Source organism: Temnothorax americanus, unplaced genomic scaffold (assembly GCF_048541705.1).
Source record: "Temnothorax americanus isolate GAGA-0224 unplaced genomic scaffold, ASM4854170v1 Scaffold78, whole genome shotgun sequence".
Classification (NCBI taxonomy): Eukaryota; Metazoa; Arthropoda; class Insecta; order Hymenoptera; family Formicidae; genus Temnothorax; species Temnothorax americanus.
In genome coordinates this window covers 27,948-55,551 of record NW_027509801.1, presented here as the reverse complement: position 1 = coordinate 55,551, position 27,604 = coordinate 27,948, and the positions used below count along the sequence as shown (strand labels likewise).

The 27,604-nt window shown below is 40.2% G+C and overlaps 3 protein-coding genes and 1 long non-coding RNA gene across 18 annotated transcripts; 2 read left to right on the top strand and 2 right to left on the bottom strand.

The window, feature by feature from the left end:
• Positions 1-4,070: 4,070 nt before the first annotated feature.
• Positions 4,071-8,001, bottom strand: LOC143906984 (uncharacterized). 4 transcript variants are annotated; one of them, XM_077423425.1, is made up of 5 exons: positions 7,614-8,001; positions 6,707-6,952; positions 6,447-6,537; positions 5,972-6,100; positions 4,071-5,498 (listed from the first exon to the last, which is right to left on the bottom strand). In XM_077423425.1, exons 2-5 carry the CDS (start codon positions 6,919-6,921, stop codon positions 5,385-5,387), a joined length of 549 nt encoding a protein of 182 aa, XP_077279551.1. In that variant the 5' UTR covers positions 6,922-6,952; positions 7,614-8,001; the 3' UTR covers positions 4,071-5,384. The 4 variants fall into 4 exon arrangements, with proteins under 4 accessions (XP_077279551.1, XP_077279550.1, XP_077279548.1 ...); XM_077423424.1 differs by having other exon boundaries at positions 5,870-6,100; positions 7,610-7,993; XM_077423422.1 differs by having other exon boundaries at positions 5,870-6,100; positions 7,614-7,992.
• Positions 8,002-8,083: 82 nt separating this feature from the next.
• Positions 8,084-14,316, top strand: Pig-g (phosphatidylinositol glycan anchor biosynthesis class G). Of its 6 annotated transcripts, none has more exons than XM_077423367.1 (13): positions 8,085-8,710; positions 9,058-9,256; positions 9,360-9,569; positions 9,675-9,863; positions 10,125-10,479; positions 11,100-11,296; positions 11,470-11,706; positions 11,854-12,032; positions 12,307-12,542; positions 12,709-12,862; positions 12,978-13,281; positions 13,571-13,737; positions 13,830-14,316. In XM_077423367.1, the coding sequence occupies exons 1-13, from the start codon at positions 8,535-8,537 to the stop codon at positions 14,113-14,115; spliced, it is 2,889 nt and encodes a 962-aa protein (XP_077279493.1). In that variant the 5' UTR covers positions 8,085-8,534; the 3' UTR covers positions 14,116-14,316. The 6 variants fall into 6 exon arrangements, with proteins under 6 accessions (XP_077279495.1, XP_077279493.1, XP_077279494.1 ...); XM_077423368.1 differs by having other exon boundaries at positions 8,086-8,710; positions 12,322-12,542; XM_077423370.1 differs by having other exon boundaries at positions 8,561-8,700.
• Positions 14,317-14,653: 337 nt separating this feature from the next.
• On the bottom strand, positions 14,654-26,572 carry L(2)k05819 (transmembrane protein 94-like protein l(2)k05819). Of its 7 annotated transcripts, none has more exons than XM_077423340.1 (25): positions 26,221-26,572; positions 25,720-25,898; positions 25,488-25,622; positions 25,231-25,367; positions 24,843-25,036; positions 24,237-24,707; positions 23,902-24,063; positions 23,694-23,797; positions 23,427-23,515; positions 23,122-23,359; positions 22,879-22,975; positions 22,348-22,565; positions 21,873-22,108; positions 21,628-21,752; positions 21,360-21,508; positions 19,993-20,133; positions 19,342-19,485; positions 19,096-19,261; positions 18,813-19,021; positions 18,282-18,456; positions 17,952-18,197; positions 17,387-17,624; positions 16,928-17,021; positions 16,655-16,816; positions 14,654-16,560 (listed from the first exon to the last, which is right to left on the bottom strand). In XM_077423340.1, exons 2-25 carry the CDS (start codon positions 25,893-25,895, stop codon positions 16,488-16,490), a joined length of 4,179 nt encoding a protein of 1,392 aa, XP_077279466.1. In that variant the 5' UTR covers positions 25,896-25,898; positions 26,221-26,572; the 3' UTR covers positions 14,654-16,487. The 7 variants fall into 7 exon arrangements, with proteins under 7 accessions (XP_077279466.1, XP_077279461.1, XP_077279464.1 ...); XM_077423335.1 differs by lacking the exon at positions 26,221-26,572 and adding an exon at positions 26,083-26,206; XM_077423338.1 differs by lacking the exon at positions 26,221-26,572 and adding an exon at positions 26,083-26,206 and having other exon boundaries at positions 19,096-19,240.
• LOC143906997 (uncharacterized) lies at positions 23,181-23,827 on the top strand. The gene is made up of 2 exons (XR_013259697.1): positions 23,181-23,322; positions 23,641-23,827. It is a non-coding gene; the product is annotated as an uncharacterized LOC143906997 (long non-coding RNA).
• Positions 26,573-27,604: the final 1,032 nt, after the last annotated feature.

Genomic DNA, 27,604 nt, shown 5'->3' with positions numbered 1-27,604 from the left:
CCAACAACACACCTAGACCGGTGCCTGGTGTCTCGTGTTCAAACATGCGTCACGCGATCTCTTCGACCCATTTCAATTAGCGCGACCCGGTTAAGGACCCGGTTAGTACATCGCCGCTCCTGTTCCAATTTAACTATATTTAGGTAGATGGGCTTTCGCAAAATGAACAAGTAATTAAGGACGTCGAGAGAAAATCGTAAAAATCGCATAAAGTCATATATATATGCAATAATTAATTGGGCAAAAGGATGTGTCACAGCGCGGAAAGAGCTTTCTCTCTTTTATTTTCTTTATTAATCAAACAAGTGTTTATCGTATCGTGATACGAATTAAAAAACACATGGTTTATTTTAATCTTTTTTTTTTAAATTTAAGACAGGTCGAAAGGGGGAATCAAAAGGACTTTTTTTTATTACTTTGTTCCACTTTGAAATTATATCAACTATACAATCACCATGTTTTCAAGTTTCTAAGACAAGTTCTTAAAAGAAACGTTTCTTCAGCTAGGACGATTAGACTTTTAGTCGCTCGTAAACTGCGTAAACAATGATTCTCTCAATCATTGTTATTTCACGCCGTGCAGTAATCTTACAATTAGGGACAGTACGGCTCTTTCTCTCTCTCTCTTCCGGTTTGTCAATATTACCTGCGGCAAAGTGTCGTTGACAATTAGGCTACTTCGGGGCTAACGCCGAAGGCTCCTTTTATGAAGGATCTCATGCTGGCGATGGTGCGTGTTGCGTGGCAGTCGATCTAAACTGAATCATATAAATGCCGGGTTAATGAAAAGATATCTATTAATTAATAATATTACAATTAGCAAATGTAAATACAACGTAATATTATATTAAATTATCTACTGAAAATGACAATTTATAATAACAACAGAAAGAATATCTCTTTTGTTTTATTAGTCTTCTTCTAACAGTCTAACTCAGCCATGTTGTACATACCTATATATAATATATATTGTAACGTTCACACAGTTCGTCTTAGGAAATAAAGAAAGACGTATATTGAGATATTATATGTCCAACGTGCGAATATGATTTTGTATTGTGTATTCAGGAGCCCGGTAGAATTGATTAAATTCAATAGAATTATAACGTTAACGTATTACATTTATCGTGTGTTTTACACACAGTGCTCTTATATATTTAATAAAGGGAAGAAGCGCGAAAGAAAAATCGCATCCCTCCTTCAGGTATATACGTTACTCGTAGTAAACACCGAACACGCTGCACTGAGCGTGAAAAGTACGACCCTCGAAAGAGAAGGCGGAGTATTTATCTCTTTCGCTATCCCACAGGAAACCGAGAGTCCTTTCCACGGACTGACTGGCCTTCTCGATTATCGTGACCGTGACGATAATCTTGTGTCTGGAAGGGAAGAAATTTTTTTTTATACAACATTCGAGGAATTTCAGTAGCTGTAACTAAAGCAGCTAAACACTTATCGACACTTACAATCAAATATTAATGAATTTTTTATAATGTCCGGAATCTTATAAATATCAATCTCGTGCATTTAGGATAACTAAATAAAATTATTTTATATCTAATATTAACAACACCGGTGTTTATATAATAACAGCCAGCGAAACGAATATTAGTTGTTTTATTACAAGAGTCGGTCAGTAATAACTCTGTAATAGGGGCATGTTACAACTGTCCGGAACCGATTTGAAATATGTTTCCAATATATTTTTTAATACGTGCCGAATCGTATGTTTAGAGGGGATGAAAGACTTCTTTGAAAGAAATCGGTTTTTCTCTTTCAGGGTGAATATCGATCAACAAAAGATAGAAAAGAATTGTTAAAATAAAAGTTGAATGGTTGGAAGAGTACTTGAAAACAGTGACGCATAAAAAATTTTTTTATTTTTTATTTTTTATTTTTCAAAATATATCTCCACTACTTAAAAATTTATTCTTTAAATTGAAAATTATTTTTATTATTAAACGAAAGGTTATTTTTTACGAATTCAACCATCATATATGTATAATAAAGTTATGTCTCGCGAAAAATCATTTTCATACGGTATCCGTGCCCTCCGTGCCCGTCTATATGCGCTCGACTATTCACGTTCTGCAATCACGCACCTATCGAAGTTAAGTTTCTTCACGCGTCGCCGTATTTCCGTTGCGATATCGCCGCATAATTTTGTAGCCTCCGCATCGTCGTACGTGATCTCGTCCAAACGATTGTTCATCACCGATCTCACAATCTTGTCCACCAGATCGGTCTTGAACGGATTCTGCGGCTCCATGCGATAAGTGTTTTGATATTTCAGTACCTGCGACAAATCGCTGTATTTTCGACAACTTTAAGTTGTCCTTTCTGTAATTTGAGAGTCTAATCTTCCCTTAATTCGATTGTATAATACATGTATATGTGTATTACTATTATATGTATATTCTTTATACTATGTTATATAAATGTGTTTTACGTTATTAAATATATTTTACATTTTATATACATTATATTATACAGGGTGATTCAAAAATATTTGTACAAACTTTGGGGGTGAGTCTCCACGCATAAACAAGAAAAAAATGTCATATACACATACGTCCGGATGTCCGGAAATGCTCGTGTGGTTTATGAGTTATAATCGAAAGATTAAATTTCAGGCCTGCAGCTAAATCCATTAGATTTTTATCTGTGGAGACACTTAAAAGCCCTAGTTTATGCAACTAAAGTTGTAAAATAAAGAGACGCTTCTCTCTCGCCGACGCGTCGTAGATGCCTATACAAAATCAAAATCATCTGTAACTTACATATGTTACATGGGATCTTTGACAGAGTGCGATAGTCTAATATGATCCGACGTGTCCATGCCATGCGTGCATTAAAGCAGATGGAGGACATTTTGAGCATTTGTTATAAATTATTATAAACTATAATAAGTGGATAAACAATTGAACCGAAGATATATTACACTGGTCACATGTCACTGTAGTTGTATTCTGATTTCTCTCAGTTTTTGTCGAAAGTAATCTTTCGACAAAACTCGATTATAACTCATAAAATAAACCAAGCATTTCCGGACATATGTGTACATATGTGTATATGACATTTTTTTCTTGTTTATATATGTGTGGAGAACTCACTCTCAAAGTTTGTACAGGTATTTCTGAATCACTCTGTACATTGTATATGTACATACATATGTGTGTGTGTGTGTGTGTGTGTGTGTGTATATATATATATATATATATATATTTTTTTATCATTTATGTTTTTATGTTATATTTTTAAATCTTCTGTGTATAGATTGTTGCCACGCCATTCGTGAGATTTTGAAAAACAAACTGTCAACTTATCAAATTAAGATCTTGGTGTTCTTTATACACATCAATTAAAAATAAATAAATGTGATTTCCGGTGATGCAACGATACTCGACCGAATCACCATCACTTGGTTTTTATTACTGGTGTTTTTACCTCATTATCGTCATAAGTTTTTTCACTCGCTTCGAGTTGGAGCGGCATGCCGGCATAATATCGATTTCTGATATTATGATGGATCGATCAAAATGGGCCTCTTACTAAAGGAGCTCAACTCCCCTAAAGATTCTCCCACTCTTTTGTATAACAACTAGTATAACAGCAAGTTGACTAATCCTTGCAAGGGTGCGCTACGTATCTAAGGTAAACGGCAATCAGTTACTTAGAAACGCCGCGAAGATCGATCGACCGCGACGGAAGCAATAATAAATATATTTGCACATGATAAATATATAAATGTTACAAGAGAAATTGAGAGAGAAGAAAAGAGCTTAAACACAGGTTGAGAAGATTAAAATTAGATCAGATCTTACTATTATTTAAAAACTTACTTGAAAATTTGTTATCTTAGGAGAATATCACGTATGTTCTCTTGAGAATATAGAACCTATGAAAATTGTTTTTACATCACGACCAGTCTTTTCCCTTATTACATTCAACACCTTTATAGAATTTCTAAAACATTTTATATATTACTCATGATTTCGAGAACACAAATTTATATTTTATTACAAGGGTCAGGGATACAGTGTTATATATGTATATTACACAGACATGTATTATACTTAATAATCATCTTTATTTTATTGTACATCGTATTTAATATTTTTAATATTTCCACCAGCAATGTTCTCGATCACGGAAATCTCGGAAAACGCCGCGTCTTAATAACTTATCGCGTTCAACCACTCCCTCTTTCTGTTAACATCTCGAGTACGAACCTTAAGACACGCTCTTTGCGTGTATCGCGGCGGTAATCAATTTTTAACTCGCGTAAAATGTAAGTATGCCAGCAACAAGCATTGCCAGAGCCGGGGGATCATAAGCTTGCTTCGAAAACGATTTGTGGACGCGATGTAGAAAGCTTCTCGGATTTTTTTAAAACCTTTGGAGTTTTACAGATACTTATTCCGAGGAACACACACATTCCGACAAATGTTCTACCGTTTCGTAGGACGCGAACATGAAAATATGTTCTGAGGCGCGCACACGAGGCGGCGGCGTTCGTTCTGATTTTGAGTCGAGCCACTTTTTGATTTGTTTTCACAATAGTGCGGTGAAAATATACTTTCTAAAATATACTGATATTACATACATATATCGATACGTCAATTCCATTCACAAATCACCGTGTCACCTTCGCACGATGAACCGGTCATTATTTTCCAAATTTCAACGTGCAAGATCACAAGAGAAAGACAGTTTCGATAATCGAACAATTATTAAACTAAAATATCACTCTATAATAGTTTTAGAAGTAATACACATATGTACATATATTCATTATTTATAATAATAATATCTATAATTCTTACAATCATTTTCCTCTTATCTATATAATTACATAAATACTTGTAATTAAAAGTATTTATTAATAATATACTTGCAAGTAATTACAGTTTGAGTATTTATTAATCAAAATCACGTCGTGATTAATCGAATTAAACTTGAATTAAATTACTTATTAAAGTAAAGTAACTAAATTTGCAATAAATCAACTAGGACGGTTTACGCAGAACGCACAGTGTGATTAACGATTGTCCTGTAAACAATTACATAAACTTTTGTGTTTATAAAAAAATTGCAAAGTGAACGTAATATTTTAATATTCTTTTTCGGTTTCAAAATACTCGCATTCAATAATTTTACATTTCTGCAAAACCGATAACGAGTGCGCGCGCGCGCGCGCGCGCGTGTGTGTGTGCGTGAGGTAGGCGTCTAAAACTTTTTGCATTTTCACCATTGCATTGGCTCTTTGACGGAAGCTCTCGACAGTGTCGACTAGAGCGGTTTCGGTGGATCGTCTTCGAAGACGTCGAATGCGTAAAAACGCGAACCGCGTTCAACGAAAGCAAAGCGACGAAAGAGCATCTCTAAGACAGCATTTCCACCTCCGCTTGGATGTTCTGGCGCGCTTGCTCCTCCAGCTTGTCACGAAACTCTACGGTGGCAAAGATGTTCGGAATCTGCAGGAAGTTCTGCAACACCTGAAACGTAAGAACATCCGTGAGAGAAACGTCCACCCGAGGACGAAGGAAATCGTAATCCCTCCGTCTCTACTTGACATTTTTAGATATTTTTCCATTTCCAGATAATTTCTGAATATCTCGAAGAAAGGAAAAATTTAACACACACATACACAATTCATTCTATCTCTGCTTAACGCTCTCAACGCTTCTCTTCAAGGATTATCCGAATAATGTCTCGTAGATAATTTTGGAAAATATCCTAGTCCTTTTTCTAACGGTGATTTCAAAACAGTTTTTGTAATATTTTATTTTATATCTGATAATATCCGATAAGATGGTCCTTCTGCCGCGTGTGTTTACACTTTAAGGTTGAACGCGCGGTGGTTTACTTTGAGCCGCAGCGCCGTATACATGGGCTCGCTGAGGAAAGAGTATTCTCCGCGTATTCGCTCCCTGTACTCGGCATAACTATCCGGAGGAGAACCGAGTACCGCCATATCCAGGTCCAGGAAGTAGTGAGCATCCTCGCTGCCGAAGGCACCGCCCACCTTGTGTGCCTCGGTACTGTGAGTCGCCGCTACTTTGAGCAGAGCACAAGTCTCTTCTCTGAGTTCCGCGTCCTGCAAGATTAAATTACTCGGATCACTTTTGTAAAAAATACGATTAACAGAAATTGAGTATTTGCATACATCTGTTTTATCTCGTTTTTACTCGACTCTAAAGTGTTGGCAGATCTTGAAACGATATAATTAAAATTGTCTTTTTTTGTTATATTTTTCAGCATTTTTACAATATTCCTTTTTCGCTGCGTATCGTATATTCGCTATACCTAAAATTTCACGATGTTGAACAATTTGACAAAAGATATATACAGTATACCCGCTGCCGCTGAGGCGTTAAAGAAAAAGTTAATTATAAATTGACAAATTGACACGTGAGAGACAAAATTCTGGGCTGTTTACTCACCGACGGAATTTCGGCCTCATCGGCGAAAGTGTTGAAATGCTCAAGATTCTTGTCCTCGCTAAAGACCAAGGCTTTAGGATCGTACTCGAAGCTACAACGAGATATCTTTGAGTCGGTTGCTGCCGATAAGAGCAACGGTATAAGTATAAGCGCGTCGCGTCAATCGTACGCATGACAAAAGACACGAATACGACAAATAATATCGCGTTGCCGTAAGATCTTAATTGTATCGTCGAAAGAATGGAATATATGGCACTCACTTTTGAAAGAATATGGCAAGGAGAACGGCTCGTGAATTTTTGAGATTGCTTTTGATTTCGTAATAGCGATTCAGCTTTTCCCTGAGCGAGTCCAGATTATGGTACGTGCGTTTCTCCTCCGAATAGAGCTCCCGCAAGCGCGCGAACCAGGAGTCGCGGACCGCGGCGTCCAAGCCCTCCGTAGCTTCCTTCCAACTGTCCCCCAGCGATGCCATTGCCGCTGAACGCGTTCGTGCTATTTAATCCCTCAATGTTTCACAAGCATGAAAAGATATAAATTATTATAAGTGATTTATGAATTAGCAACGTTTACCGCACATGGAGCGACACACACTGTGCGCGCGCGTGCGTGTGCGCGTGTGTCTTAGCAAAGACACAATATTATTATAATGTATAAAGAATTCTAATTGCCCCTCCCCATGTACAACTTGCATTTTTCCGACGTAATGTTGAAACGATTAAATAGTATAATTAGTAATTTAATATTTAATAACATTCGCGAAAAATTGTAAGGAATATTAATTATTACATTCTCAATTAAATAAAATTCGCTTAAACGTGACTTGCGACGTGAAAAATATGATTTTATCGTCACTTTTATACCTAACAATTTAACGAAGACGTATACGATAATTTCAAGAATTGGATACGCGCTGGAAATTCGAAGACACTCAAACATTTAGGTACATTTACAAATGTGCAGAGATTACAATGTTGGAGAAGGTAACGTAAAATGACGTCGTTTGGTATATCCAACGAGGCAATGAGGTAAAGTTCACAGATCAGCCGAATGAACGGAGTAACGGAGAATGGAGAACGGAGAACGGAGGAGGCACCCGAAAACACATTGGAGAAACTCGTGAGAAGAGCGCGGGCACGCTGACAATGAGTCGTGGCACTCACTTACTTAATTTCGGGAATTACCGAAGCATGATCCACGGACCTCGCGAATGATCAGCCTCGCTACGTTGCGCGTTGCGCCGCGTTGGCTGACAAAACAGTCCGCCAGTCCGCCTCCACCTCCACCACTTATCGATCGGTGGCGACTGCCGACTGGCGACGCCGACGCCGACGTGGCGACTTGTTCGAGCTTCGAGCTTTTCTACGATACATAGGGCGGTCGCGGTCGCAAGTCGCAAGTGGCAACGGACCGTCGCGCGTTTATGTTTATATAGAAATCACGCTTCTCTCGAGGCTCGTGCAATTTCTGTGCGTTTCTCTTCCGTACGCGCAAAGTAACTTTTCTTTCGTTCCACTTTGACTTTCAACGACGCGAGAGGCATAGTTCTGTTGTGTCTGTGTCGCGTATGCAGGAGCGTAGCCAAGATTTGCGTTCGGAGGAGGGGGAGATATTTTTGGTAAGATCTAACACTGTAACATTTTTCAAAGACACGTACGATAGTAGGCAAGAACGCCCCGCTTATAATATGTATATGCCTTTGTATTTAGCCTTTGTATTTTATTTTCATATTTGGTTCAAAAATTTCGGGGTGGGGGCGTTATCCCCCTACCCTCCCCTGGCTACGCCACTGCGCGTACGTAAAACTGTCTAAGTACTTCCATTGTATTTTAAAAAATATTGTATTTACACCTTACTTCGCACGTTTGTTTTATGTGTAACGTGATGTCTTCTACGTTACTCGAAGGAGACGGATGACGGAACGTTTTGAAACCTCTCGCGGGCATTAGAGGACGGGGAATCGAGAGCTCGCGCGCGTGCGCGTGCGAGAGTAGCCGACGTTCGACCGTGTTCGATTCGATACTCGATACCCGGCCCCGGCCCCGGCCCCGGCCGCGCGGCTCCGCCTGGGCTGGTGCAAGGTGCGAGATGGCCGAGACGTCCGAAACTGTGCGGCCTAAATATAATTTTTTATTATTATTTTACGTTTTGTTGGTCGCACCGATTTCCATCGCTTTGTTCCTGCACGGTTTCTTTCCCGTCGCTCCGCACACCGATGCGCGCGCCTCGCGCGCAGATGTCCCGGAATACGTCGGTACGTTAAGGTAAATTAACCTTTATTTCTCTGCGCCGCGCCGGTGAGAAATGTAAACAACATTAGACATCTACGTATTTATCGTTAGTAAATAATGACGAAGTTAATTTACTTATTACATTGTATTGATATAATCGACGTATTAAACGTCGACGTTTATTTGACACGTGATATATCTACAAGTTGCGATATAATACGCGTGATATATATAATTTTATTTTAGTTAATATATTCAAGTATTCTGTTTTTCATTAGCGTGTAAATACGTGCTAAAGCTATGATTTATATTCATCGATAGATCAATGCAACGTTGATATTTTAATTTCAAATATTTCGCGTTATATGCGCTGTTTCCAGTGTAAAGAGACACGCGTTATACAGCCCGATGATAACGAAATTGATAATCATGGTGATTGACGGGCTAAGATGGGATTTCGTCGCGGGTCCAATGGGACAAGCCGCCATGCCATTGACGAGTACGCTACTGGTAAACTCTCCTGGGTGCTTGCTACGAGCTAACGTGCACTCGCCGACGGTGACGATGCCTAGAATAAAAGTAAAGTTGTACGATTTTTGCTAGTACGTTATTCGGAACGACTCCGTATTTTACGCCGAACGCAGTTTTTATAAAGCTTCGTTTGGCTTTGTTTGGCATACAGGCAATGATGACTGGCACGGTGCCAAACTTTATAGATATAGTACTGAACTTTGGGAGTAAACCTTTGCACAGCGACAGTTTCGTGCTTCAAGCAAACGAGCACGGACATAGATTAGTGTTTTATGGAGACGACACTTGGCTTTCTCTGTTTCCCCGTATATTTGATCGTCACGATGGTACTACTTCATTTTTCGTTACCGATTTTACAGAGGTACGTAATGTATAATATGATGAAAATGTAACGAGCTATATTGTATGTCTTATTTTTATGATGAGATTAATCTTGAGAGATTACGTATTATTGAATTTTTAACAGGTAGATACGAATGTGACTCGACACATACGAGACGAGTTGACGTACGACGACTGGACTGTGATGATTCTCCACTATCTTGGACTAGATCACATTGGTCACGTTGAAGGCCCATTTGGTGCTTCGATTAAATCCAAACTACAAGAAATGGACGAAATTGTCGCTCAAATAGCCCAACGTGTGCAAGATTGGGTCGGTATTAAAAAAAAAAATTGTTTTTATTCCTGTTTTCCAATTTTTTTCTCTTTCTCAGAATACATAATAAGAATAATTTATATATTTATGTATTTATTTTACACACATATATATATATATATATATATATATATATGTGTCGCGCGCGCGCGCTCGCGTGTGTGTGTGTGTGTAACAAGTATCGGGATTATTCTATTTTTATTTAGAACATAACATTCTATGGCTCATTCCGTTGCGCTATGGCGCATTTATTTTTAGAACAACGATGGAGTACCTACGCTTTTCATCGTCTGCGGCGATCATGGAATGAAGGACTCGGGCGGCCACGGTGGCTCGACGCCGCAAGAGACAACGGTGCCGTTTATTACGATAGGAGGAACTCGCTGTCTGCGTCAAGAGAATGGTGACGCGCGTGAAATCGAGCAACTCGATATTGCAGCGACGTTGTCTACCGCTCTCGGATTACCTATTCCTTCTACGAATCTCGGCTCCGTGTTTCTGGACAGCATCTACGATCTCGACAACGCTAAACGGCTCTTCCTCCTTTATTACAACTCAAGGCAGGTGTTTAACCGTTTCCGGAAGCTCGCGCACCGTGAGTCGCAACGTGAGCGTAAGTATTTGACGTAAGAGTTTGTCGCGGAATATTAAAGGATCGTGAGATGTTCAGATAAAGGTAGTGAGAAAATGAGAAACTCAGAATTTTAGAAATTTAATACGTGAGAAAAGAGAACGCAACTTAATGATGCAAGAGATCCAAGTTCTCAAGAATCTAGAAACTTAGAAGTCAAAAATTATATTTAACGACATAAAAAGGAATACCCGCGACACACAATTTTACATATAGGTATTAGTATGTAGCTTTGAAAAGTCTCTAGAATCATTTTATTTATTATCGACGTATTCTAGGTGTCGTAAGTGAAAAGCGCGATAACGGTATAACGGAAAACCTCCGAGCTAAATATTTCCTTTTTTATTATTCGTTGAATGGCAGAAAATCCGTATATCTCTAAATCGGTAAAACTTTAAAATGATAACGACGTGAAAAAAATTACTTATATACATTATTTTCTTATCCGTACCTTTATTTATACGCCAGGATACGTTTCATTTGTCTCACGTGTTTTCTTTTATAAGCAGCGTCTCTCATCGTCTGCTTTTGATACATCCTTAGAATATCACGACGTAGCGGTCATACGAAGGGAGACTCCATTTTTTTTTTTTTTTTTTCAGATGTATACCGAAAGTATTTGGACGCTGTAAATCTGCACGCCGCTTGGTTGAACGCGAGTGAGACAGAGAGGGGGATGGTCGAGAATATCGTCTTGTCTTATAATGCGATCCTTAAAGAGATGAAGGATGCTCTGATCGGCAGCATAATCAAGTACGACTTTCGTCCGATGGCCGTTGCCGTGTTTTTTCTGTGTCAAGTGAGTTAAACGGATAATTTCAAAAGATCCAAGTATTTAAAAAGTTAATTACGTTACCCGTTGGGTAACGTCCAGGGCGTTAATATGTAACTCTGCAGATAAATGTAGTTTTCTCTTTTGCTCTAACGTAAAGACGTTGAAGATAATTTTTTACTTTACATTTTTTTTTCCAGATACTTACCATCTTGTTTTTCGTGCAAACCGCTGTTTGGACTACGTATAAAAAGACCGCGTCATTTTTCTTGGTGCGCGTTTCCTTGTGTCTAGGAATGTATTATCTTTACAATTCTGAAGATACGACCTCTTTCTACCCGACGAGTATATTTGATGCTTTGTTGTTCTTCGTAGTCATCGGCATTTTACATGTAAACTGTGATCTTTGTATAAACAGCGACTTATCTTTGACGGAGGTAAGACGCAATATTTATTTACGTTCTAGCGAAAGATAATAACAAGTATTATTAGTTTAGACACGTAAAAATATTTCTTGCGCAATAAATAACTACGCGATAAAATATTATCTCCATTATAATATTTTAATTTCCGCGTAAACATAGTTCACGAAGGGACCAAAGATACGCAGAGTGTTCCAAGTCGGCGCGTTGTTGCACATAGCGAGCCTCGCCGGCAGCAGTTTTATTGAGGAGGAGCATCAGACGTGGTATTTCTTCTGGACTAGTACTATCGCGTACTTTCTCTACCGTTATTTCACAAGATTACTCGCGTGCCATCGCGAGTGAGTAGAATTTTCTGATCTTTTTTCCCGATCTACGGATAATTCAAATCAGACACACTAAACATATTATTTGTTCACGAAAGCCGTAGCACGTACGTTATATCAATTTTTCAGAGATTATATTAATGATATGCTTATTACGTTATTGTTACGTAAATTTATAAAAAATAGAACAACGATAAAATTAAAATTTACTTGTTCCATTGTTGATAAACGTCAAGTCAGATTTGAATAATCCGTTGCGTCGCAGCTGAATCTCTTAGCCATCTAATAGTACGGTACATAATAGCGATCTTACGAGCGTTAAGGTGCGAACAGGGGTGGGTCCAAATTGCGACGATACTAGGCGTCACATAGAACTTTGTGCTAAGCTCGTGTTGCTACTAATAGGGCACAGAGTTCTGCGAAAGCTAAACAGTACTGGCGACAAGTGGGCCCATCTGCCTGACATAGCTCGCTGGTTGAAGGAAGACGACAACAAAGTCGGAACGACGTTCCTGCTTCTAGCTGGTAAAATGTCTAAATCTATTGACAAAAAACTTTAATTTTCTCTCAACATAAATGCTGAAATGCAAATGATCTTTTAATTATAAACGATTGGGAAATGAATCGTTTCGTCGCGAGATATTCCGTACAAGATTTGAGTCAATGTATAATTTGTGATATTTATTTTCAGCACTCGTTCTTCTAATCTGGATTGCGTACGAATGCGAGGATAAAGAATACAAGCGGCAATCGTTATTCCTTAATACGGCTATCGCGGCTTGTATATATTTTCGTCACACGTCCAATGGTGCCGTCGTGACAATTCCATTGTATCCCTCGTCAAGGTAAACAATTGCATTCTTTATATTCCATATAAATGCCAGTTTATCGACCGTTCATCGAACCGATTACACGAACAAACCGCAACATTTAAGAAGCAAACTTTTTCATTTGTTGCAGTGGTGGCGTACGCGAAGTACGTATGTTTTGGGGGATAATAACGCTGTCTCTGCTAAGCTACGGCTATCGCGCGACATTAATACGTAAGCGCGATAAACGGCGTTTCGCGAGCATGATGCTGTTTTTCATCGTGAATACGTGGGTGGCGATCTCGGCGATGCTGCACCAACCGTACAACGTGATCCTATTGCCGATGCAGATCATCACAGGCTCGACCCTCGACTCTGCATTAAGAGAAGACAATTTGCTCGATCTCGGAATCCTCGTACATTATTGGCTGGGCAATGTATTTTATTTCTATCAGGCAAGTATCTGACTTTATATATATATATATATGTGAAATCCGAGGTGAAATCCTTGATTTTTATTAATCTACATGAACTTCTCAAATGAGAGGAGCAAAAGAAAGAACTTGACATCTTTGATCAAATCTAAAAAAAAAATCTTTTTCTTCCTCTAGATAATTTTTAGGGAGACTTAAAAATATTGTTTTTTCATAATTTTTTTTTGTTACGATTGGTTTAATAATTTACTGAGATTGTTAAGAATTAAGCTGACTATTTATCTCTTACTGTGCACGATTGATATTTTAGGGAAATTCCAATAGCCTTGCAAGTATAGACGTCGCAGCGGGATATGTCGGTCTGCGTTCCTATATGCCTCTCGTCACTGGTGTATATTTAATCGTCAATACTTATTCCGCACCTGTCTTGGCTTATTTCCTACTCATTTACTATCGACAGCTATATCCGACAAACCGGTGAGTGCTTCACGAATTCTGAAATTCTTGTCGATACAATTGTTATTAATGAGAGAGTTATTAATGAGAAGAGAATCGATTCGTATTTGCAGTACTGACGTTGTCGCGCGCACGAGCAGGTCTTACATCGCGTGGAGGCTGCTGACGATAACTATCTACATGATCGTTGTCGTCAATCAACGTTATCATCTGTTCGTGTGGTCGGTGTTCTCACCGAAATTGCTGTACGAGGCAACGTATTCAGCGACGATGTGCTGTAGCGTGCTATTAGCGTTGATGGTATTTGTTGTGCAATCCGCAGCGGTTTCTAATTACGCAAATCGTGCAAGGATTAAGGATTACGCAACGCCGCAAGAACCGGACACATGCATTTATTAACGTTTCGAAAAATTAGACTTGATGTAATTAAATCTGATTTATATAGCTTACTTGTAGTCTAGTTTAATATAATTAAATCCATAGCTAATAGCGCTTAGACTCAGAAGAAAAAGACTGACAGAAGTAATTTCGATCAGTTGCTAAGCTTTGTACAGTATTAAATACAACTAATGAATATAAACGCTTATTAGTAAAAATGAATTCATCATAGGAGTATTTTTTTTAATGAATATTTTATTCTCATCTCTTAAAAAAAGATCCATTTTATCGCGTAAAACCAAGTCTATATGGGCCGGTCGCACAGTCTCCGCGTAACGTGCGTCTCCGCGTAAACTCACTCTGCATCTCTTTCTAACTATCCCCCCCCCCCCCTAAAAAGAGACGAAGAGTGAGTTTACGCGGAGACGCACGTTACGCGGAGACTGTGCGACCGGCCCTAGAATGCAATATTAGTTGCTTTCCATTTACATCAAAACTCAGATACGTCTCACTTTTGACGTCATAACTCAGTTGAATGCACCTTCTTTTTGCATGCTGGTAAGTGAGATTCAACCGAGTTTTTATCCACAATCGAGACTGTGCTTTAATGAATCTAATAGACTCACATTAAAAGTGAGACTACGAATCTGTATTGTTATGCGATAGCTTTGTCACCAAAATGACTTATCTTACCTGAGTATAGAATACTCACATAACTGAGTGACTCAGATCACTAGAGTGTAAATGGAAAGCAACTATTAACAACATCGGGACGATGTGCCACACTGTAACGGAAGTTTATCAGTAAAATGAATTTGTTACGAGAGTGGAATATCGTTTAACAAAGATGTAGAGTATAGTCAAACCTCCGACTTAACGTCACATAACACAAAAAATCAGGCCTATTCTATCTCTTTTTTACATTTGCTTCAATATGTAATAGAAGGCAAGAAAAAATAGATATCTAAGAGATTTAAGTAAGACGAATAGTCAATTTTATAATTTACTGGCGTGAGAGAAATCCTTAAATATTATACTTTCTGAAAATGTAAAAAAGAATTGATTTTTGATCCGGTTAAATGTATGGCATCCCCTTAATTTATTAGGACCGAGCACGCTCTATTTTTAATTTTCCCTTTAGTGTCTCCACTCGTATTTTGTACAACGAACGAAAATTACGTCGTCGATCAACACGTTAGAGTTTATAGAGTTTAAAAAACGAGTAAAAAACAATAGATATTATATGCGCGTGCATGTTCGTAGTCGTAGTCAAAATTGAACGGTGGTACAAGAACAGCGCAAAAGGAGAACGTAAGTTCGCGGGGGCAAGTTGCGTGTGGAGGTTCGGCCGTTTTGAACGTCGCGATTAAGATCATATTTCACTTTATCGGTGGGAAATCAAGAAACCTACTCCAAATATGATCACGTGCGCGCGCGCGCGCGCACGCGAACACTTCTCACAACCAGAGAAATGTCTCGTACCAGCGAGACTCTTGTTGCTAGAGTTTGAATTTAACTCTCGATGCGGCTAGCTATAATCTCGCAGAGTACATTTACGTCGCTAAAATCTCGGCTAATCCTTGATCACAACAAATAAATTACTATCGTTGCGTTCACGCTAAAAACTTCCGATTTCTCGATTATACGCGTATACAACGAGCTCGCAAAGTCGAACATTGACGAAGATGTCAAAGTTATCAATAGGAACATCTTTATGTGTGTACAAATACTCTACGTATAATACCAAAGTCGTCAAATACAAGATGTCTCAGATTTCTCAAGCACGCTCGCATTACTATGGATACTAGAGAAACGAAATAATCTTCCGGTAATTGTAAAATTACTATTTACTTACTATTAAAATATTATTTCTATCCTATATATATATAAAATTTTTTTTTTCTTTTTTTTAATGAAATCTAAAACGATGTACCTATGATGTGAGACATCTTGAATTACGACAGAATCAAGAGCGAAAAAAGCGCGTCTTAATCAGAGCGATTTGATAAAATAAGATAGATATTCCGCTATCAGCCCGCGGTATCGTGCGAAACCTCGTGCGCGACGCTCGTTTAATCTCGCAATCGACAGCTTCGCGGCGCGGCGTCCGATGTGGGCCGTTGTTACATCGCAAAATGTAAATATGCATATCGCTATAGAAAAATATCGGTGCCTCGTTCGAGTCTAATCGTTTGGCAATATTTGACACGGCGTTATAAGTACACAAAGCTGACGAACCCTTTCGACCTCTCGAGTTTGCAGCAACTGAATCGTAAGAATACTTTCGATAACATATACTAATAATATACATATACACCTAACGATGTACCCGTATATCTTTTAAAACACATTTGATATTTCGAAGACATCAAAAATTGGTGCTACGACGTTGATTAAAATGGCGAATTCATTCCCAGCTTCGTACCAAATTCTAAACGTGCTCTTTTCTGGTACCTGACGTTCACTCTGAGAAAGAGAGAATAGAAACATTAATTACGTTCAGAAATTGCAGCGAACGCGCCATAGACGACTAAAGGCATGCAGAAAACGATAAACTTACTTGATCTCTTGCCACTTGATCAACTCGTTAACCGCTAATGTCAGCGGAACAGAGAGTAGAAAGAACAACGGTACGTGAATCGGGAAATTCTCAATCTTCTTGCCTTCCTCCCGCCAAAACCTGCGGAACGCCACACCGGAGAATACCGCTTGCACGCACAATCTATGACACGAATACAACGACAAATGTATTTAGAATTTAATCTGCACGCTGAGAACTCGAAAAGACAAATTTTTTGCGACAGACTGTTATTCGGTTAGATCTTCCACTTACACGACAAATACGCCAAGAAACCAGGTGCAATTACTCATGGGATTTTTCTTCCATATCGAGTATTCCCTGTGCACAAAGCTGACAGATATCGTAACTGAAAGAAAAGATATATGTTAATGAGCTTCCAAGTGTATTATTATTTCTGTGTGTCACGATGTATTGCTGTATTAGGTTGGTATAAAAGATTTGCCATGTCTCTGTTAAATCCTGATTTTAAAAAATTAATAATGCAATTTTTTTTAAGTGAACGTGGACATAAAAAAAAGACACGATAAAATAAAATAATAAACTTGGAGGCAAAACAAGAGCTATTTTGATTGAAAAATTAACAACGTGAGTACGTTTGTTTTCAAAAAGAAAGACGTTGACAAACTGGACGACTAAATTTTTTGCCCCAAGTACGATATGCCAAAGAATTAACAATACGATAGAAAAAATATTGCTAGATCGTCGAATTACCGAAATGCAGGACTATGAGCGTGAGAGCGAAATGTTGCACGACCAGAATGACGATCGGCCTGCTGCCCCAGCCGCCCCAGATCTGATCCCGCGGATCTGGATATATATACAGGCACTTGGAGTTCTGCGGCACGTAGACGGGGCAAAGCGTCAAGAACGAGATGCACTGCGAGAGGATCACCGTGATCACCGTCGGTAAAAACTTGCTGCCGTAGCACCATAGCACGAATAGCGTGACCTATAATCGCGGAAGCGATTATCGATGTTATTTCTCCTTCAGCTCCTATTACTTACTTAAATTAATGCTGATAAGTACGCAGTATATACACAAGACCTTTTACCCTAATGACGTTATTTTTCGCGACGTCGCATACTTTATGCGTCTCTCTCGACGCATATTAAGATTAAATATTAGAATAAAATTACATACATATATGTTACAAAGAAATAAAAAAAAAATAAATAAAAAATAAAAAAAAAGAATATATGAGAACAGCGTTCTTCTTTTCATAAGTTTCGAAATACGTGCCGATGACCTCATATATATTTATCGCCCCTTTCTCACCTCTCCGTTAACTACGCATTGATTCTTCCCAGTCGCGCGTTGCATTATCGTCGAATCTATCGGCGTGGCGATCATTGATGTCGATAATATGGGGATTATCAAGCAGCACAGCCAGAGTACCTGGTCGATGGAGAACAGTGGCGGCAGCAGTAGAAACGCCGACAGCATTTGCATAACGGAGAGCGTAACTAAGCAGCACAGCCAGAATTGTATACAGTTCCATAGATTCTTCATATAATGACGAGCCTGGGTGCACGCAAAAAAAAGAACCGTTTATTTTGTGCCTCGTTACCTTCCTCGTTAATTTCTTGGAAAATACACCGTAAATACCTCCATAATGAGATGAAAGATTGCCACGGGGTCCTCGCGTTTCACACTCAGCGAACACGCGACGGAGTTGAGCGCTCTACTCAGGTCGATGGGAGAAATTCCTTGATTCTCCGTGGTAGGTACCAACACGGGTACTTTTTGACACACCTGGGGGTACAAGGGCTCCACCGCTACTCTGCAATCGATTTACAAGTCTTTAGAAAACTTGGATACAGAGATCAACCCCGCGCACTTTCGCAAGATCAGAAACTATATATATGGATCTTTCTCGAGAAACTTGATTCTGTTGATGAACGTTTCGAAAGATTACATGCCTGAAACGTTAATTGAAAATGAGGCTGGGCACGCAGGGAGAAGGACGTTTCAAGACTCGAGGAAAAATATTTTACTTCCGGGATGTAGGCGCACTAGACGATTGCAGTCAGACGCGCGTACACCGATTCTCTGTGTACGCCTGGATGGAATTTTGCCTTTGTGCGCGCGTCTCTAAAAAATCTCACCGCGTCGATCGATAACAAAGATTATACGTACCCTGCGTCAGCCTGCATGAAGATTGGCATGTTTTCAGCGTTGGCGGAGGATCCAAGCACGCATACCACCTCGCCGTAGTCCTGCATAATGTGCAACATCTCGCGAGTCACTGTAGTGTTGCAGTCGGTGAACAGGGATACGAGCAAAGGAACGTTGTCTATTAGTTCGATGTGCGGACGTATCTTATCTATGCCCCTCGGCAATTTAGCCTGCGCTCGCAGAATAAGTACCTCATGTATCATAAACGTTTATTAAGTTTAATCGAGAAGGAGATCTGCCCTACCCTGTTCGACAGATCAAAGTTGACCGGCGCGCTTTGCTCGGTGCTGTCGGTGAGGCAGCTCAAGGATCTCCAAGCTTCCTGGCCTGATCCTAGATCGACGCTCTGCACCAAAACGCTGTCCTCGCTTCTCACCGTGTCCTGCTCCCTGCTCGACAGTTTGTTATCTCTGTAGCATTATCAAACCTTGAATACCATCGCGTATCTTTATAGAAATCTTTTTAGTTTGGCATTAGATATCACAGCAACCTGTGGCTCATCGCGCTCTTGACCTGCGAAGCCCCCGTGTTGTTCCACTCGGTGGTCTCATCGTCGAACTTGACCGTTGAGAAGTCCGTGTTGATAGCGCTCGGCGCCGACATACTCATCGCTCGGCTGTTGTTCAAGTTGTTGCTAAAACGGGAAACATTCTTTCTTAGTGGATACTATCAATCGCTCGGTATTTCGCTAGTGATAATGGTGGGCGATAAGAAACACATCTAATGCTAAGAAGCCAAGAGAATACGTCAGTTTGCCGCCCAAAAGTCCTTTGGGACACGGCAAAGTTACCATGACAAATAAATGAGAGACGTCTCTCATCATGCCGCACATTTCTTCTCTTGATCGATCAACCGTAGCACGCGCAAGAGATTTTAAGTATTTAAGTTTTTTTCTCGCGATATTTTTTGATTAGTATTTCATTTATATTTGCTTCAAGTCTATTTCTTTCAACGCCGTTTATCTGAATATAAATGATATTTGTTAAATTTCCATTTTAAGTACTTGCACGTGTACGATCTACGGTTAATATTTTGCCGTTTTAACTTGTTTTGTTTTTCTCTTTTGAAGCAAAGCGGAAATCTGATTTTATATTGTACAGCGTATAGTGAGCTATTTCTGCATGTAATCGGCGTAACGTACCGAGAAAAGACACGCGTAAGCAAGTGGCTGGCCTCGTCCATGCAGGAGTAATTAGGCTGATGAGATTGGGCTGTGGGTGAGGGAGTGGGTGAGGACATGGCTGCTGCCTGGCTCACCCACCAACCCACTGGACTCTCGGACCTGACATTGTCATGTGTGTGTTAGTTACAGTAAAATACATATATGGGCGTGTATCTTCTTCGCGCGAGTACGCGTGTCGTCGCATGATCAAATCCTTGATGCATCAACTCGCACGCACTCACTCACTCACTCACTCACTCACTCACTCACTCACTCACACACACACACGCACGCACACACAGCAACAACAAAATTGCTTCATATGTTAAGGAACATATTATTGAAAATGTATGTTTGCAAAGTATCTATAAGGAAAAGATACAAACAAGTGATAATAAAGTAAAATTAATATATCCTGCGTTAATATGCCTTGAATAAAGAATGAGATATTAGTACACATGTTAGGAGATATTAGAGGACACTGCAGCCAAATGATCGCGACATTATCTTCTATCTAGATTAGTGACACTGCAGAATGTCTCGGAGAAACATGTCTGAGATTCAAGCTTAAACTTGATTCAATCTTCAATTTTCAGAATTTCTAAGGCGTTGTTTCAACCATTTCGTTACTCATATACCTTTTAAAATATATTTAAAATATACGGTAATTACACACTATATATATATATATATATCTATACATACATCTCTTCCTTGAGATTTTTAGTTGCAACGGCTTTTTCTGAACGGTTTATTTTTTAATAGATCTTTATATGATGTAAAACATATACACGCGAGTTACGTTGCACTCAAGTCAAGTGTATACGACGTGGATCTTGTATTATTTCTTGAGACATTCTGCATAACAAAGATGATCATGCAGATCACGATTAACAATAACAAGAGTAAAAAAGACGTATAGACAAACATATACGACGGGGGCATATGCGGATATCTCTCCAGCCCGTGCTGTCTCCTGCAATATATATGGACATATTTTACATTTGAGCCTCATGGTAGCTCGCTCTAACAAGAATAAGAGACGTAATGCGTCGTTAATATGCATGCAGCTTTCCCACGTGCGTGTCTGATCCTACACGTAACCCTTTCAGTTAAAAACTTCTTCTTTAAATATACTTTTAGCGTTCTCATTTTAAATCTTTTCTTCCATCTCCTTTCTTGTCAAAGGAAACATTTGTCTAAAAACTAAGAGGTGCGGAGGATCGAGAACGTCGGATCAGAGACACTGATGGTAAGAAAAAGTCACGAATATGCCCCATAAGAAATCCAAGAGACATTGAGAGAAAAACGACGACGGTACATCGCGCGTCTACAACATAGGATACCTGGCCCCCTCGCTGAGTAACGAGATGTGGCAATTCCATCCGCTCTCCAGACCCATTTTCTCTGAGAAAACGCGCGAGCGCAGCTCATTTTCCTTGCTGAAGTGGACGAATCTTATGCACGCCCTGTCCAGTTGCTCGATCAGTTGCACCTGTAGTCAATAATGTACATCACTGCGTGTTTGCAGTAAAAAAAGGTAAATAAAAAATAATTTTAACAAAAAAGAAATAAAAAGAAAAGAAAAGATTCTCGACCATAGTAGTTTCGCACCATATCGGTTTGCGCCTGATATTGCATGGTCACCATTCCGATGAAAACCTGATTACACTGCACCTCGAAGCAGCTTTCGACGTCGCTCACGTCATCATCCTTATTTTCGTTGCACAACAAGGAATCTGAGAAAAAAGTCACGTTTTTTTTCTTTGCAGTTGAAATATTTGCGAAACAAATAAAAATAAATTACATGAAGATCAAAGTTACAGACAAAAATCCGTTGAATTAGTGAGTAGATCAACCTGTCGAATGAAACTGCCCTAATATTCCTCGTACTCTGGGATCGAGAACGTTTCTGAAGTCCCACGGCAAAGGGGTCGGGCTCCTGTGGGGCGTGTACAAATGTTTGCTATCAGCAGGCAGTTCCAGATATATCTCGGACATCTTGTCGCTGATAGCGCGCGTCAGCGGTCGGTAAGCAAATGCGGTGCAGTACGAAGTCAAGCTCGTCCTCTGGTAGAAGTCCTGCACCTTTTTTCTGCAACGACAAAAGAAAAAATTATTATTATTATTATTATTATTATTATTATTATCAAATTATCGCTATCAAAAGAGGGACACCATTATTAAACTAAAGAATCGTTACATAACAATTAAACTTTACCAATGGACAATGGACCAAACATTTTAAAAACATATATAATCTTCCTTATGTAATAAAATAATCTAGAATAATTTGTTTATGAGACTGGATGGAATCAAAAGCGAACGATGTACCTGTCTGATGCGGAAAAAGGGCAGAGATCGTGACCATCCCAGTACTCGATGCACGAGTCTAGAATTACGTCGGCCGTTCCTTGCGTCAACAATTGCAGACCGCCACCGCTGCGCTCTTTCACGACCACGGTGACCATATGAGGAAACGGGAACTTCAACTTTGTCGCGATGCTCAGTGAACGCGCGAACTTTATATCCCGCCTGACCATCTCCGGTTGCTGCCAACAAAACGTTTATAGTTTGCTGCCGCGTGACAACTTTTATTCGCTTTTGTAACAAAAATCATCCCCCTCTGAACGATATCTTTTTAGAATGGCAAAGCTTAAAAAAAAAAAACCCAGTTTGATTGAGACTGTTTTTAACCAGCTACACAAACTTCAGTTCAACAATTTCTGCGATTACACAGAACGCGCGAGCAATTTCCAAAATTTTGACGGAGGGCGATTTCACTATGGTTCATCACGTGAGTTTGAAAAAAGGAAAAGCATTCTCCTAAATTCTTACATGCAAACAATTATTAGTAATACTTACTACATGTCTAAATGTACACAGTTGTTGCTCCAGTTGAAAGATCTTTTGCGCTTGGTCCTGGAAGCCAATCTGCTTCGCCAGTTCGCACAGACATCTGCTGAAATTTTAAACTTTACTTTTCGATTCTTTTGAAATTGGATTTTGCAAGGATTGAATCAATGGCAATTGATTCTAAGAGAGAGAGAGAGAGAGAGAGAGAGAGAGAGAGAGAGAGAGAGAGAGAGAGATTAAGGACGCACATACCGTCTGTTGGTCACTGGGACTAGGTTTTCGTTGTAAAGAGCCTCGCAAGTGACATGGCAACAGAATTGCATGTAGTGCTCCTGCGTATCCATATTGCACGTGTTGAGGAGGATCGCCAGACCGAGCGGCTTCAAGGAGTTGAGATGTTGCCGCCACGATTGGTCGTCGAACTGCAGTCGAAACGGCAAGGCGTGATCATGGGTAAGATCCAAAACCTCGGCGGTGGAGTGCGACATATCTGCGAAGCATCGGATGTCGTTACGTCGCGCACTCGACGACTCTCGTTGTCTCTCGTCCTTCCTTACCGTGCTGAACGTAAGACGTTCTCGTGGAGTTGACCTTGGTCTCCTCAGACTCCTGGTTCTTATCAGCCGACTTGTCCACGCTGCCGGTACTGAAAAACAAACGGGATTGTAATCGCGTCGATACCGATAGCACCGTGTGATTTCACCGTAAATTTAAGTTACGTTAAACTCCTTCATCTCAGGGGGAGAAATTCATAAATTCTTGAACTTTTAGATACTCGGATTCTTATATCCCCAACTGGGTCCGCGCGACTATAAGATGACTACCTCGAGCTCGGCGACAAAATATTGGCGTTACGTAGGAAAAATACTTTCTCCGCCGTAGGATTAGGCCACGAGAGAATTCCTTTCTTATCTACGCAGCACAGTGCCTACAGAAATATATATAGAATGTTATATGACGAATCTTTGACAGAATCATTGCCTACCGGTACTCGGATATAACGTCACAGTCAATTCGTGCTACGATACTCACAGTCACAGAGCCCAGTACGTGTAAAATGCTCGCCGACCGCGACATCATGTGCTCCGTGCCAAAAAGAATATTGAAGAAGTACTCTTTGAGTTCCAGCCAATTATACACTACATCCGGATGACTGGGACCATTGATATCCGCGTCTTCAAAAGGATCTACAAACTAAATTTAAGGAGATTATAACGTACGCTCCCTCTTTTTTTTTAATCAAATATAATTTATCAAACGCACAACAATCTCTGTAGACGGTGTATTATATTATTATACGTACGTGTAATATATACTTGGTATAAATTTTACGTTGTAAATAATGACGTTCTGAATTAAATACTGACCTGGAGTTTCTTTGCGGACAAATAAAGCTTAAACAATGCTTTGAAACGGGCCATGCCGAAGCAATTGAGGAATATCCAGCAGGCGGGGAACATCAACGGCAGCAACGGCAGACTAACGGTGATCGGTTGCAACAGGAACATCTCACTCCAGTGGCCGGTACCAAAATAATCTGTCAAATACAGATAACGGAGCAGATTGACCACAAGGATAACGATCACGAGTATCGGATAGGTCAAGTGCTCGATGCAGCAGATCATCAGTAAGTGACGCTTGCGATTGTAATACGTGACCGGTCGATCGAGAGCTTGATCTAACGCCATTCGGAGATTCATCAGGTATGGCGTTTCCTGGAGTTTGTAGATTTTGCTCTTCAGAGGTGCGCGGGCCTGCGGCGTGGAGAAAATCTCGTTCGCGCTGTGTACCGGCGCACAGTAGGTCTCCCTCGCATGCAAAACAGGCGCTTCCGCATCCTGCAATTCAAAGTTTAATTAGAAAGCTCGGTTCTGCGAACAGTTTGCGTTAAACAGAATCTCTGTGTAACTTGGACATCTTGAAAACTGAACATCTAGAGAAGTCTCGGTCGCGAGAGAGTTGACGTCACGTACGTCGTACGGCACGCAATATCCAGGTGCTTGCTGGCCTGGCTTCATCACGATTATGTCACCGGCCACTAATAAAGCCCATGGCAAGTTGACTACTTGACCATCGCGATACGTCCACTGCAAGGTCAAGCAAGGGGATTGCGGACTGCACAGATGCGGATAATTGTCGGATTTCCATTGACATGTGGAACGTGCAACTGCAATTTCGAAAAACACACACGTGAACATATAATCGTTGCTACTGTGAGAAGCTTCATATATGGGATTTATACAGGAACTGCCCGATATATTGTTACGCAGGCCAGTCTCGTGCTTACACGTTTAATTTTGAGATAAGATAAATGTCCCACAGATATGAAACGTCTTATTTGGTGTCTATTTAAATACGTACCATTGAGTTTATCCAGAAGAGTTTTCACTCTATGAGGAATTTCCTCGTGTCGTAATTTGTTATCCAATATCACTAAAATAAAATTCAATACTACTAAACAACAGACTGTCAGTCCTTCGTACGGCAGTGTCGAATACCTGCAATAATATATTTATTTACTGGAGGGCGCTGTTGTCAGTTGTCAGTTGTCACGGATAAGGTGAGAAACGCGGCCCAAGTTTCACACAAATATGTCGCCCCGTTTAATTAATAAATACCATGTTTCATTGAGCGTGAAGAACGCAACGATGAGAATAATGGCGTTGATCAGCAGGGCGATTGCGGAGGTCCAGCAGAGCGTCGTATATTGGCTACGATGATGCAGGGCATCCCTCAGCCAAGCTCTATACTTCCTGAATATAAACGATTGTCGCGATATATAAGTATAAACTTGATATAAACATTCTTGCGCTTGCTCGAAATAATCACACGCGCTGTACAAGATACTACTTATTTCTCCTGCGATCCTCTTCGTACTCCTGCAGAACGCGTCTAACATCGCGATGCAGAGTATCCAAGGCTACTGCGGTGGTCAAGCCTAGACTGCCTAGAGTCTCCTTAGGTTTAGCCTCAGTACTCTCGTCGTGTCTCTTGGTGTCTCTGCCAGTTAAGCGCTCGCTCTCCATTTTCTACAAAGAGCAACCAAGAAAGATCAGTCGGTACACGTTGTCACTACACGTTGTTAACGTGTTAACGTAGTAAAATGTCAATATATTCAGCTTTGATCTTTGACGTTCCAAGTAACGCGCGACAGTGCTACAGTCCACGTGGATATACAGATTAACTAACGAAATGTGTTACATCCATACATACCGTGATAACTTGATTCTCGGTAAAATAAATGACGTTGTACGATACGCGTCGTGTTATTGTTAGCATGACCAAAAATTACGAGCAAAAGATGCAGTCAAGAGAAAAGTCATATCAATAGGAGGTTATAAATCTACGAACTCGCTCTCGTCGCAGGAAGGAATCGCTGCTCCTTCCCTTGTGCTCGGCACTCGGCACTCAAGAGGTGGCGTGTAGCGTTTCGAACGTGATCGCAATTTAGCTCCAATGCAGCGGGGCGCGCATATTTTTCCAAGTCCGCTCGCGAAACTGCGACGAACAGTACTCAAAACATGTTACGCGCATCGCTCACGACTCACGACACGACTCACACCGACTCACACGACTCACGACAGTCACGACGATGTCACATGTGACGATGTCTCACGATTCACGATTCTGCTGGGCCCTGGGCCTGGGCACTGGGCACCACTGGGGGCACTGGGCTGGGCTGGGGCCGGGGCACCGTGCGATCGCACACTGATTGTGAGAGAGAAAGGTTAAAAGAGAGTGCGAGAGAGAAACATAAACGTAATGTAATGAATATACATATAGACTGCGCGTTCTAGTCATTGCTTTAGAAAGAGGAAAAATAAGCTTTAGAAATGTCTTTTCTATCTAATGTCAGAGAGCTAATGTATTATAAAAATTAACAAGAAAGAACGCAAACTTACACCATTGAATTACCATTCAGTTTACAAAAATTTTATTATATTTCATTATATATATTTAAAATTTTAAATGATTCACACACACACACGCATTTTTATTTCTTATAATCGACGTTCACTTTAAAGTGAGCGCCTACAAAACGGGTCGCCTCCTGATTGGTTCAACCGCCAAACCTGCCGCCATTATGCGCAATGCTTCACATTATTTACACCATGGAACGTCCCATGTCAGAGGGCGCCACTAACGCCCGGTCATGCGAAATACATGGGAGTTTGTAGGCCCTGATCATAACCTAATTCCACTATCAAGTTCATCTCGCGTCGCGGGGCAGAACGACGCTTTTTTCTGCCACGTTCGGTCGTTTTGTGTGGAAAAACGTGTCGAATAAGCGCCTAATTTCATCGATTTCTGTGCTAGGATATAAGCTAAACTGAAGACGTACCAAAAATATATACGTGTATAAAGCGTACGTCTCGAGTATACGCTAATGTGTATAAAGAGGCTTGTAATTTAAATGATTTCAGTTCGCTTCTTTAATTAAAAACAAAACTGTAATATTTATTGTGTTGGTTTTATGGAATCTAGACTCCAACTAAACGGAAATTTCATTTTTACACGTTGATACACGCCTACAGCCGCACTTTTCATCATTTCTTTGCTTAGTTTGTAGTAATTCCAAGACAGTTCACGTTGGCGGATGTAATAACCACGTTGATGACTCCTCCTGTTTTTTCTTTTCTTGTTTTCTTCTCTGGCCACGGTATCTTGTTCGATTGGGGCTCCAATCGACGCTGTCCGTTTTTCCCATCCTGGTCGACGTCGCGAACGCATTGTT